Below are 13,934 nucleotides of genomic sequence, written 5' to 3'. Positions count from 1 at the left end.
AAAATTTCTTAGACTTATGAATGTTGGAAATTTCATACTTGGAAAAAATTTCCTACTGATAGTAAGAACTCTATTGGAATGTGAAACCCCTTGGCATGGGAGGATTCTTCTCCTCTCTACTTAAGACTACTTTAGGACAGAAACCTTTTGCTAAACAATGGAAAGGGCTTTGACCTATGCTTAAGCATAGAAGAGGAAGTTCTTTGAGTCATGATTGATTTTAGAATTAATACAATAGAGATACTTGGAATGACAGAACCAGGTCTTGGAAAATACAATCTCCACCCTACTTAGAGTAACAGGATTTAGGAAGGGCTGCAGCAAAGGTCAAGATTTAATTATTTGAGAATATGACCTTCAACAGACATGTGCAAAGCCACAGACCTCTGGGCAGTCCTGGGTTAAACTAGAGCCACCATTGGTACAGGGGAGACATTGACAGTGATTGGTAGATGTGAGAACTGAGGGGAGGGAACTTAGATGGTTTCCTTAAAGATAGCGGGGTCTGAGGAGAGAAGGGAGGAGGTTTTGCTCTGAGTGAGGTGGCTCTGAAGGAGGACTGAGGAGGTTGCTCTGTTGGAGGACCAGGAGAGAAGGCTGGCTCTGAAGGAGGAGAATTCTCTGGAAACATTTCTTGAAAGGAGGCTCTCTTGAAGGTGGAGCCTGAGGTTGGCATGAGAAGCCTTACCTAGAGAGATCTTGGGTTTGTGATAAAACCAACTGACTGATTTATTCATTCTTATTCCTTTCTTACTTTCTCTCTTTTTCTATTGATTAATCAGTGTATTATAAATTAAATTTCTCTATAAAACCCAGCTGGCTTGGGCATATTCATAAATTGGGAATATATTCCCTGGCGACCATCTTATATTTATATAAAACCAAGACACAGTAGAAAACATATTTCAGCGGTCATAATTGATATATATATTTCCTTTGCTCCCAAACATTTTAATTATCACAGTTTATGGCTCCCACTCTCTTATCTACAACTATTTAACATTCAAACTTATTTTAAATCTAACAACTCAGTACATTTTTTAGTGGTGATAGAAGGCAAGTGAGTCTATTTTGACAAGTATGATTTAGTATTTGTTGCCAAGAATTTTCTAATGAATATAAAAGTCAGTTCAATGATAATTGTTATAGTCTGAATAAAAACTTGTATTTGCACTTTAAGGTCTGAAATAGCTTTATAAATTTTATTTTGTTAATTCTTACAAAAACCTAAGACATTTTTAAAAAATCATTTTTTAAAAAATTGGTTGTATATTACATTAAAGAGGTATATTATTAGGATGCTAACCTGACTCTACAAGGTAGAAACTAAGGCACAAAGAAGTAAAGTGTCTTGCCAAAGGCCATATAGCTAATAAGTATGTGAGCTGAAAATTAAAAAAAAAAATCTTTCTATCATGCTGTCTGTGAGAAAAGTCTGTGAAACTGTTTGATTTGTGTATAACAAATGTGAAGCAAAGGAATTATAGAATTTAAATTCAGCTTCATAGGGACTATAGTCAGTGTTACTAGACAAGCCTAATCCATTATGTCTTTTGGCCCTCTTTGAGTCCATTGTCTGTCAGTCAATCAGTGAACTAGCATTTAAGAAACATGTATTGTGTTTTGTGAAATTAAGAAAAAAAAGCCAGGCACTATACAAAGTTTTGGGTATACAGAGAAAAAAAATAAACCTCCTATATCTCTGTCCTATATATACCAAAGATTAATAAGGGAAAAGTCATAAAATTGTAAATGTGGAGGGATAATCTATAGACTTATCAGGCATAGGTTCTTATGTCTTAAAAAATAATAATTCTATAATCATAACTCTAGTGTTTAATAGTCCAATGGGAGGCAGCATGCATTCAGCTAGATACAGAGAAGATTATTTAAACACATATATGAAAAATTAATAAGTAGGGTTCATAAATAAGTACTAAGAGTAAGGAGATCTGGAAAAAGACTTCTTGGAGAAGGTGGAACTTTGAAGGAAGCGAGAGAATAAAGGAAATGACAGGGAGGAGTCTATTTTTCTGAAACATGATAGTAGCATCCTGACTGTCTTTTCCTCAAGTCTCTCTTCTTTCCAGTTTATTATCCATACAGAAACAATAGTAAGATTCTTAATGCACCAAGCTGACCAAGTCATTGTCCTGCTGAAAAAGTTCCAGGAGCTATGTCTTCTGTTTGGTATTTGCATAACCCCTCATGACCTGACCACAACCTCCTTTTCCAGCCTTATCATTCATTACTCTTCTTCCTGTACCCATTAGTCCAGGCAAAGTGGGTGTCTTGCTGTTACTCACATACAGCATCCCACCTCCCATCTCCATGCCTTTGCACAGGATGTCCTCATGTCAAGGATGCCTTCTCTTCATATTTCTGCTTTTTAGAATCTATAGTTTGCTTACTTAGGTACCAATTTATTCATTCTAGGTTCAAGTGATTCCCCCACTCTAATTAACCTGTTTTGATTTTGTATGTCTATGCATCTCATCTATTTGATATAGATAGCTTATGCTTATATAATAATAGATATAGATAAATTTTTTTCCTCTTTGTATTGAATATAAGCTACTTAAAGGCCGGCGTTGTTTCACTTTTGCCTTTGTTTCTTCTATGCCTAGCATGTAGGTACTTAATAGATGCTTGCTGCTTTGTGGACTTGAAGAATTAAGGCATTGCTAGTTATACTGAACTGCCTTTCTCTTTTCATCACTTTTCATAGAAGAGGAGGGGAGGAGAGAAGAAAAACAAAGACATCAATAAAAAATTTTAAAGAAAAAGTAATTAGCTAATTGAATTACCCATTAGGCAATTGAGAAGTCTTATTATTGGATTCTCTGTTCTAAATATTAAGAATTATTTTAAATTAAAGCAGCAATAGTCTGTAAAAGCAGTCTTATAAGGACATAAGTTCATAATGTTGAAGTACATCAAATGATGCTAAGGAACTCTCATGTCCAAGTGAGATTAGATTTATTCACTTAGAAGGGAGAGATGGGCATTATGGATGGAAACGCCAAATGTTCTTTTTTTAGGTTTGCTACAAAGAAAACTAATTAAGAGTTAGAGCTAGGTAAAAGTAGAATGTGCTTATTAAGGAGGTACGGAGTTCCTTTTTATTGTTATTATTATCATTTTAATTTATTCATTTCATCAATTAATTTCTAATATTTCTTCATGGTTACATGATTCATCTTCTTTCCATCGCCTCCTCCCTCCTATAGCCAATAAGTAATTCAAATGGATTTTACATGTATCATTGATCAAGCCCTATTTCCATATTATTAATATTTGTAATAGAGATAATTTAGAGTCTACATTCCCAATCATGTGCCCATTGAAACACGTGATCAAGAAAATTTTTTTCTTCTGTGTTTCTGCTCCCATACTTCTTTCTCTGGATGTGGATGGTGTTCTTTCTCTTAAGTCCTTGAGTTCCTTTTTAGAGATTTTAAACAGTGGGTATATGATCACCACTAGAGTGATGATTATAGAAAGAATTATTATTTTTTAAGGCATGAGAACCTGATAAACCTGTAGGTTATCCTTCCACATTTATAATTTTATGACTTTCTCTCTATATAATATATATATATGCATATATATATATATATATATATATATAATAATTAATCTTTGGAATATATACCAGAGGTTTTCAGTGAAGGGTATCACCAAAGTTAGGGATTATCAGGGTGTAATTTTTTTTTAATTCTTAACTTATTTCTTAGAATCAATACTATGTATTGATTCCAAGGCAGGAGTGGTAAAGACTGTGCAATGGGGGTTAAGTGACTTGACCAGGGTCATACAGCTAGATAGTGTCTGACATCTGATTCAAACCCAGGACATCCCATCTCTATGCTTCGCTCTCAATCCACTGAGCTACCTAGCTATCCCTGTAGACATTTAAAAAAAAAAAGGTTTTTTCAGGATTCTAGAGTGATGACAATTATAAGGGGTCCAGGATAGATTTAGGAAGGAAGTCAATTCAGAATAGGAATGATATAGTGGGTGGAAAGTGGCCTTATTTGTTAAGAGACTAAAGGTCATATTTAGGATGTAGAGCAGACATAGGAAAAATGGAAGAACCCTAAGACTGGGAATTGTGGTTGAGAGTGAAATTTCAGAGTTTGAGATTTTGGAAGGAGAATCTAACTTGAGCAGGTAAAAGTACAATAGAGTGAAGTTAATAATGAGATAGTTAAGTAAACTGAGGCTAGGATTTTGTAGAGATTATCAGTATCTTTGACGAAGTTGCCAAGGATGATTGAGAGAATGGATGGAGAGAGAATCTCAATTACAAATGCAATTCATTGGGGAAAGTGAGATCCTCAAAGCAACCTTGAGAGGTGGGTACTATCATTACTTAACCCCCTTTTTCAGGTGAGGAAATTAAATTTAGACATGTGCAGATGGAAAATTTGCCACACCTGAGCTACATTCCCAGCATCCTTTTAAGTTACATCCTCATTTTATGTAAGGATGCTTGGGAGATAAATTTGACTGAGACCCATGCTGCAGGGCTCTTTATTCATTGCTTGTGCTTTTGGTAAAGTGCTGCAGATGTGAGTCTGACTCTCTTTGCTCTGCTCACTTGACTGAAAGGACGTTTTTTCTTTCCTTTCTCTTTTAATTATTATTAAAAATCCTACAGACAAGTTAAGTAACTTGCCCAGAATCAAGCTAGTTAGCTTGAGAAAGGATTTGAACTCCTTTCTTCATAAGGTCAAACCTAATACACTATCCACTATCCCATTCATCTCTCTTACAGCTAGTTAAATAATAGAACAAGGATGAAGTGTGCAATATAACCAGATGGCAAGTACTTCAGAAGGGGAGAGACAGTTCAATTATAATGATAACTCTTTAAAACCTTTTAAAAAGTTTATGAAATTTTTTTCACTAATAATATTACTAGGCAGTATAAGTATTATTATCCCTATTTTGCTAATGAGGAAACCAAAGCCTAGATAGGCAATTTTCAGAGAAAGAAATCAAAACTATTAATAAGCACATAAAAAAATATTCTAAATCTCTTATAATCAAAGAAATGCAAATCAAAACAACTGAGGTATCACCTCACACCTAGCAGATTGGCTAACATGACAGCTATGGAAAGTAATGAATGCTGGAGGGGATGTGGCAAAGTCCAGACATTAATGCATTGCTGGTGGATTTGTGAATTGATCCAACCATTCTGGAGGGCAATTTGGAGCTATGTTCAAAGGGCACTAAAAGACTGTCTGCCCTTTGATCCAGCCATAACACTGCTGGGTTTGTACCCCAAAGCGATAATAAGGAAAAAGACTTGTACAAAAATATTCATAGCTGCGCTCTTTGTGGTGGCCAAAAATTGGAAAATGAGAGGATGCCCTTCAATTGGGGAATGGTTGAACAAATTGTGGTATATGTTCGTGATGGAATACTATTGTGCTCAAAGGAATAATGAACTGGAGGAATTCCATGTGAACTGGAATGACCTCCAGGAATTGATGCAGAGTGAAAGGAGCAGAACCAGGAGAACATTGTACACAGAGACTGATACACTGTGGCAAAATCACATGTAATGGACTTCTCTACTAGTAGCAATGCAATGATCCAGAACTATTAGGAGGGACATATGAAAAAAAAAAAACACTATCCTCATTCAGAGGAAGAAGTGTGGAAAAAGAAACACAAAAGAAAAACAACTGCTTGATTGCTTGATCACATGGGTCGGTGGGGCTATGCCTGGGAAAGTGGACTCTTAAAAGATCACCCCAGTGCAAATATTAATAATAAGGAAATGAGTCTTGATCGATGGTACATGTTAAACCCAGTGGAATTGCACGTCAGATATGGGAGAGGAGGGGAGGAGAGGAACATGAGTCTTGTAACCATGGAAAATTGTTCTAAATCATCTAATAAAAAAAAAGAATCCACCTAGCAAAGTTTGAAAAAGCTCATCTAGGTTGATTAGCAGGATAATAGTTTTGACTCTTGGCAACTCTTGAAAATTATATTCTAATTCATAATGGAGTAGTGCGTTATATCAATGGGGAAAATTTTCACAGTGACAAAAATCAAGGATCCTTGGAATATAGCATATACAATATGGTTTATATAAAATATGAAACTTAATTGCAAATGTTTGCTTTAAAGATTTTATTTTTTCTAGATATTAGAAACATTCTAGATCATTGTAGATAACAGAAACAAATTTTATGGGGTTTTTTGGTGATTTTTTTTTCTCTAAATGGTGACTCCATTTAATATATAGCACAATGCAAAATTGATCCATTCATTTGGGCTTGGCTTTTTTGTAATGATTTGGTTTTAAGCTATTCCTGTACTGTCATCTTTCATTCTTGATGTGTGTTTTCTTGTTTTTGTTGCAGTATGGAAGAGAAGAGAGTGACTGGACAATCTTGGTGTCTTGAGTGAAAAATACAGAAGATGTCATCTGTACATTATTGGGACAAGCTACTGCATTTGAATTGTGATAGATTTGTTTGATTACCAGTTTATAGCTGTGTGTAATGCATTGTGTATTGTCTTTGTGTTCCTGGCCAGAGAATAGAAATAACAATCATGTTACTTTCTTCAGTAAGTTTGCTAGTAGATGCTTACTTTGTTGTAGTAAGTAGTTAAGATGTAAGCCATATAATGTAGAACTTTTCCTTACAACTTTTAGTGCCTCCTTTAGTGGCCTTATCTTTACTCATGATTTAGAATGGATTATACTCTTCCTCCTTTACCTCTTTGACATTTTATTTACCAAACAAGACTTGAATGATGAAAAACTGGTTTAGATGAATTTTGTCATTAATGTTCTTTATGCATCCTCAGCATTTTTGTGATGCTCTTTTCCTCTGTGACTGTCATTTTTCTCTTTTTTTTTGAGATGTTGGAACAACTGAGTTTGCTCTCTGCTCTTATTCTTGGGTTTCTCAGTTCATATTACAATGAATTTCCCTCTGGCACAAGGGTTTTGCTTTGCTTCTCTCTTCCATGCCATAGAAATGTTGCCACAGAGGATAATGACATGATATCTCTGCTTATTTCTGGATCTAAAATATCATTCATAGGCTTCTGTTAGTCCCTTATGCTTGTTTGCCTTTATTGCATATTTACATGGGGGTTTCCCTAGGGAGACTTCAGTTTGCAAAACTCACTGTTATTATACCTGGAGGCTCAGGGGATTTTCATTAGTATCCCTGCTAATAATATGCACTGTAATTCATTTTATTACTTATTCTCCCTCCATGTTTTTAGTATATCTACCTACCTGCCATGTGCCAATACTTAGATACAAAACACTTGTAGCTAAAAGACATTGAAAATTGATTTTTTTGAACTTCTAAATTTCTCTATAAAGTATTAGGTCCCTTGGGGACTTCCTTTGAAGTTCCTCCAACTTCTTAGAGAATTCACTCTCCCTTCTCTTTAAAGATTTCTTTAAATTTCATAGTAGCCTCTACTCTTTAATGACTAAAACAATTATGTAATTTTACTGAAGAACTGAATTATCAATGAAAACTGTGAAAGAGGGTTTTGGGACTACATTCTTTTTAAAATAGGCTATAAGCACAGAACAGTATTCAATTTCATAGCAGTATGATTGTGTGTCTTATCTTTATATAATTTAAACTGGTTAACTGGCATTTGTGTTTGATTCTTATTGTTAGTATATTTATTTCACATTGTTTTAATTTCTGATGGTCTACTGAATCGCCAGCCTGAAGAGATAACCCAAAGACACACAACAAGATAGAGGAATTATTCTGATATTGACTTGTGCCTTGAAAGTAGAGACAAAGCTATAAGAAATAGTTGTGATTTTCTAGTGAGTGAAATAACAGTGAATAGCACAAAATATTTACTCATTTTTAGGTTTCTAGCTATCAGAAGATGGAATGATCTGCTCTGATTTAATAGCTCCTCTTTGCCTCAAAGCAGAGGCTAGAGAGAGAGAGGACGAGTGTGTGTGTGTGTGTGTGTGTGTGTGTGTGTGTGTGTGTGTGTGTGTGTGTGTGTTTATGTGCGAAATTCTAGAGTCAAGAAAGATGATGAAAATGTTCTTCACTGGACTTTTATAAATGACTTGTTATCTTGGAAGATACTACCTAATTCAGGTCTTGCTCCTAAGAATCTGATTCCCATAGTTAACCATGTCTCTTACCATTTAAGCATGTATTTTTCTCTCAGTAAATCTTTGACCTCACTTCAGAAATGATAACCCAAGCCTGACATTGGATCTGGCTGTTGTCTTCTAAAAAATATTTTTGTAATGCTATCAATATAATTGTTTTCCTTTGGAATCCTATGTATTTTATTTTGTGCATTAAAAACTTTATTCTAAAAAGGGGTCCACAGGCTTTACCAGGCTGCCAAAGGAGTCCATTACACAAAAACCTCTGCTCTTGGGAAAAGGAAGGATTTTACTACTTTTGTAAGAAATGCCCATTGTAAAAGGAAATGACATTTTCCACATGTGGCTTCCAGAACTATTATTTAGGGCCATCTCATATTTTTTCTGCTATACTTAGTCCTTTAGGATATAATTTAGAGACAGTGTTTTAAGGTCTACAATACATTTCCCTCACACAAACATTGTGAAGTACATAAAACACGTATTTTTTATCTGCATTTTACAGTAAGAGAGGTTAAGTGTCTTCTCCAGTTCACCTACTACTGTCAAAAGCAGGAATTGAACTCAAGATCACCTGATTGCAAGATCAGTACCCCATCTGTAAAATCATGATGACTCTCAGCTTATGGTGGGAACATCAAGGAAGTTCATTTTAGATAGAACATATAATGTTTCCTACCACTTTAATCAAAGCTAACTATACTACTAACTTGTTAAATGAATTTGGAAAGAACATCTGCACATCTCTTTTCCATGTGCCCTATTTGTCTAATTGTAGCAGATTAATATAGCAAGAGAGTAGCACATTATAACTAGGCAATTATCCATTTTTCAACAGTTAGTTGTAGTAACACTAATTGATCATTTAAGACATAAAATAATCTAACATTAGGAACATGTGAGGCTAATCTGCTCAAAAAGATCAACAAATTAATACTGTTGCTGATATTTGCATAATTGGCTACAATTATTTAATGTTTAATTGGGTTGATCAAATGAAATTCAGGAACTCACTTGAGTATGCATATAAACAGAACAGAACTGATGGCACTTAAAATGATAATGATTAATTGTACATTTTCTTTTTTCCTCTACTTTATTGAGTTATTATATTTAGACCAAATCTATCCATAGCTTTTTGGATAATATTTTTAAAATAAGCCTTATAAATTTGCAATAAATGTCCACTGGAAGTTAAATATTATCAGATAGATATCTACTAAAATTGAATTATCTTTTAAATAGAATTTAAACCACATCTGGCATCAGTAATTTTCTTTGACAGATTCTTTTTTTAAAAAGTAAAGTTGTGCCGAATTAAAGAAAGAGAAACCAGATCACACATTCCTGAGCTGGGATATAGTATTGATCTGTCTGAATGAATAAATGAAAGTGATCAATTTCAACTTTAAAAGCAGCTAGAAAATTTAAAGAGTGGAATGAGTCACTATAGAAATGACTCGGGAACTTTGGCAAGGAATCTTTATTCCCACCTTTGGGAGTAGTGCAGTGTAGGAAGTATTCCCTGGACTTAAGATCAGGAGACCCAGGCTGTAATCTCATTCTTTTCTAAACCAGATCTACTTCCCTAGGCACCAACATCTTCAGAAAAATTCAGACTTGATATATTTCTTGGTCCTTCTAGCTTTAAGATCCAAAAAAATTCTGTTTCTTAAGTATTGTTGGGTTTTTAGTTTTTTACTCCTACGAGCATAACACAGTGATGTGAACATAGTAAGTAGTAAGTGTTTCTTGATGTGAATTATAAAAGAAGAGATACATTGTTACTGAATATCAGGAGGATCCCTCCAACCCCCCCTCCCCAAGCAATTGGTAATATCAACTTTGTGATGAAATGCAATTTAGCACATAAGAAAACAAGAAATAAACATCACAATCCAGTGTTAAAAACTATGATAAGTTGGAGGCTTGCTTTAATTTTTGTACCTAAAAATAATGTATGTTGGCTCATAGAGGTAGGATAGTCTTTCATACCTGAAATTATGTCATTTTGGGGGCAGAGAACTTGCTAGAATAATTTTAGTTTTAAATATAGCACACTATCATGGCAGGGAGTTAGACAGCCCTTTAGACATTTTTAAAATTAAGTAAAAATATTTATTTTCTAAATAAAAAATATTTATTTCTTCATCCCATTGAGCATGTTAAACTTGTATTCATTTTCCTTAAACAGTTTTTCTTTATATCCCTGAAAGAGGTTATAATTGTATCTCATAGGTATAGAAAAGTATATAAGCAGAAAACAAACTACTTTTGTTCTTTAACAAATAGATGGAAATTTTTTGAATTGTTTTCTGAAGCCTTTGGTGTCTTTTATGCAATAGATATATTGACTTCCTTGATTCAAAGTTTCCTTACTGTCTGAAAATGAGGTTTCTTAGGAAGTATGTTGCATCAATTTAATATGACTCAGAAGAATTAAAGCATTTTAGTATTAAACAATCAAGAACTGATAAATCTTATGCCACACTACTTTGTCAGTAGTTATTGGAAGCATTGCCAATGGTCCTTTATTATATATACATGAAATGTGTTGTAGTAGTATTCTCATTGGAGAGCTAAGTTGAATTTCACATGCAAAATGTTACCTGAAAATGACATACCCCAGAGACTATACATTATGGAAGGAGCTTTTTTAACATTAAGTCACTTGGAAAATGATAGGTGAAAAATTAATTTTAAAACAAACTTGAGAAATCTTTCTGTCTTGAAGAACAGTTCTTCAGGATACTATAAGTTTGAATCTTTTTCATTATTGCCAAAGAAACTCTTTTTTGAAAATCATTGCTGATCAACCAGGAAGTTTTAGCTTTGTTTTCATTCTTCAATATGCCTTAAAGTACTCACTTCAACACATTACTCATTGGATTCTTTCCTTATTTAGCTTAATAAGGAAACATACTAAGGCTCAAGAAATAGAAATGTTCACCTGGAATCCCCGAGCTCCTTTTTTTTTTTTTCTGAGAGGGGCCAGTCAGATCAGGTTATTTCTCATTTATATTTGGTTCTTTGGTTTCTAGTACTAGCATCTCCATTATTAACAGGACTTAACAGTTGAATAGTTTACTACACATGTTAATAACATTTTGAAACTCTTGTCTCCAAGATAAAGTGCAGATTCTGATTCACAAGGTAAAAATGCTGGTGTGGATTAGGTTGTCATTTTGTTCATTGGCAGATCTTTCCAACCTTTTTGGTGTAGATGGGATAGTAAGACCTAATTAATTCCTCATGGCCAAGGCTTCAGTGGATGAATTATTTCTTATAATTTGTAGAGAAAGAAAAAAGATATGAAAAATATTCAGTGGCAGACTAAATGTGAGAATAAAAGAGGAAGGGATATGAATCAGGCAGCAACCACAAATATTTCATTCTACTTCTTTTCTATCGAAGGAAAAACTATATCTCTCCCTCTGCTGTATCCTTGTCGTCTGCCACTCTGAAACTAAGGCTAGTCATAGGTGCCAAATAGAAAGAGTGCCAATGATTATGTGTTTTTAAGAAAGTGCTTCTTTTATTTTTTTGAATTAGAATGAGCTCAGAAATATTTTGTGACGGGGACTGTGGCAATTTTGTCTTTTATTCCCAATGCCTCATGTAATGCTGAGCATAGACCAGACACTTAATAAGTGTTTACTCAATTGAACTAAATTGTTGGGACATTACTTTGGACAACTAGAGATCTGACCTGGATTTGATCCTAGAGATTTAAAAATCCAAAGCCTTAAAAAAAATTAAAAAAACAACAAAACTATTGTATGTACTATCAATTCTTAAGCAATCTTTTCTCTTCCAGGTTTTCTTAATACAAATTTCTTTGAGGCAGAGGAAAGTTAGAAGGACAAGAATCAAATCATTATTTATTGTAGATCTTATCTGTTCCTTAGATTGAAAGGTTACTTTGAATGCTTTGGGAATTAGATGGATATTCTAGTTTCATTTTTAACTGTGATATTAAATATCTAGTTATGTTATATAGCTACATAAAAACAAATACCAGTTTTAAGATAAATGTAGGAATCTTCTTCAAGCAATGCTTCACTGGTACCTTGCCAAGATTGTAGGGAATACTATTAAACTAGATTTTAGAGAGTAAGGTGGCTAGTCTCTGCGCATATATCAAGTTACTCTAAAGATGTTCCTCTAGTGAATTGAAAGAATAGATTCAATGTATAGATAGATTCATCTCATTTATATCATTGTCCTCACTTATATTTTGGAATTATATGTACTTATTTGATAATGGAAAGTTGATACAGAGAAATAGGTTCCAGCAGATGTACCCTGTCCCAGAAATCACTGAAGTTTAGGAACATGGAAAAGTTAGCTAAAAATATACTTTTGGGACCTTTTTTTCTTGCATCTGAATCTGATTATAGCTGCCACTAGAGTAATAAAATCTGATTACTAGTGTCTTATTTCCCAGTTTATGAGGTAACTTGTTCTGTACTAGTTTGTGAAATCCTCTTTAAGTAAGAAAAAATGGTAATTCAATAGATATAAAGAAATATTCTGTTAGACTTATGTTTTCATAAATGTTTGAGCTGATGTTATCTTATAAGGATTCAGATACACTAAAAGCATCATAATAACAGCTATATGGAAAATATAGTGGGTAAAGTAAAGGAAACTCTACCTCATTCTTTAAAGGTTTTGTAGAAGCACAATTAAACTCTTAATGGCTTTGTTACACATGAACCATCTGGTGTGAATGAACACTTTATATTTGTATGTCTAAAGAACCTGTAATTGTATTTTGCTGGCAATAGATGCATTCTTTATTGTTTGCATTTTCCTCATCCAATATGTAATTATGCAGTGTTTCTCTCTTCAATAAAACACTTTAATGGACACCTGTTTGTGTTGTATTTTGAAATAAGCATTGTTAGATGCATGTAATAAACTTTAATTGCCATTTTTATGATGCTTCAAGGTTTTTGGTTAGAGGATATAAAACAGTGACATTTTAGCATTTTAAAAATAATGACATTGAAGAGAAAGAGATAAAACAAGAGCATAAGGGGAAAGAAATGTTCCTCAATATAGAGAATGGATGTTAAATATGTTAAAATGCTTATATAAAGGTTATTCTACAAGCTAAAAATACTTCCTCAGGAATATTGATTTAAATTCTGCAAAATTTAGCTTTTTACCCATTTAAGTTACTGTATAGTATATCATGAATAGATTGACTTTTCCTGTTCACCTTAGAAATAAATCTATTACATCAATTTAATGTATACCTACAGTAGCAAAAAAGCTTTGGGACCAAAGATTAGAAATTAGTTCTAAAGACAGTAGTAATAATATTGGTAGTAGTTAACATTTAAATAAGATTTACTATGTTCTAGGCACTATACTAATCAATTTAAAAAATATTATTTGATCCTCACAATAACCCTAGGAAGTAAGTGCTATTGTTATCCTCATTTTACAGATGAGGAAACTGAGCCAAATAGAAGTTAAGGGATTTGCTCAGTGTTCCACAGATAGAAAATGTCAGCTCAGATTTAAACTCGGGTCTTCCTAACTCCAGACTTCTTATTACTAACTCTAACACCTATCTGCCCCTTAATTTGGTCTAAAAAGGACACCAATAATTCATCTTTATAGCAAAGTCAAGAAATGAACAAATTGCCTTAAAAGTGAAATGAATAATTTAAATATTAGCCATTTTGTATTCATTTTCCCATTATTTGTCTCACATGATTGATTGCAAATGCAGCAAAGCCTTAGCTTTATCAGAGTTGCTTTAAGCAAAGCTTAAATGGAA

General features: G+C 33.5%; 1 protein-coding gene across 2 annotated transcripts in view; it reads left to right on the top strand.

Annotated features, from left to right (window-relative positions):
* Positions 1-13,012, top strand: part of BCAT1 (branched chain amino acid transaminase 1) — a 95,197-nt gene extending 82,185 nt beyond the window's left edge. For both annotated transcript variants that reach the window (XM_007503520.3, XM_016425866.2), the window contains exon 11: positions 6,387-13,012. In XM_007503520.3, the coding sequence (XP_007503582.2) occupies positions 6,387-6,428 (42 nt within the window). In that variant the 3' untranslated portion in view covers positions 6,429-13,012. The remainder of the gene's footprint in view (positions 1-6,386) is intronic.
* Positions 13,013-13,934: the final 922 nt, after the last annotated feature.

This window comes from Monodelphis domestica, chromosome 5 (assembly GCF_027887165.1).
Source record: "Monodelphis domestica isolate mMonDom1 chromosome 5, mMonDom1.pri, whole genome shotgun sequence".
NCBI classification, from domain to species: domain Eukaryota; kingdom Metazoa; phylum Chordata; class Mammalia; order Didelphimorphia; family Didelphidae; genus Monodelphis; species Monodelphis domestica.
The sequence above is the reverse complement of the archived record's forward strand: the minus strand, read 5'-3'. Positions and strand labels throughout refer to the sequence as shown.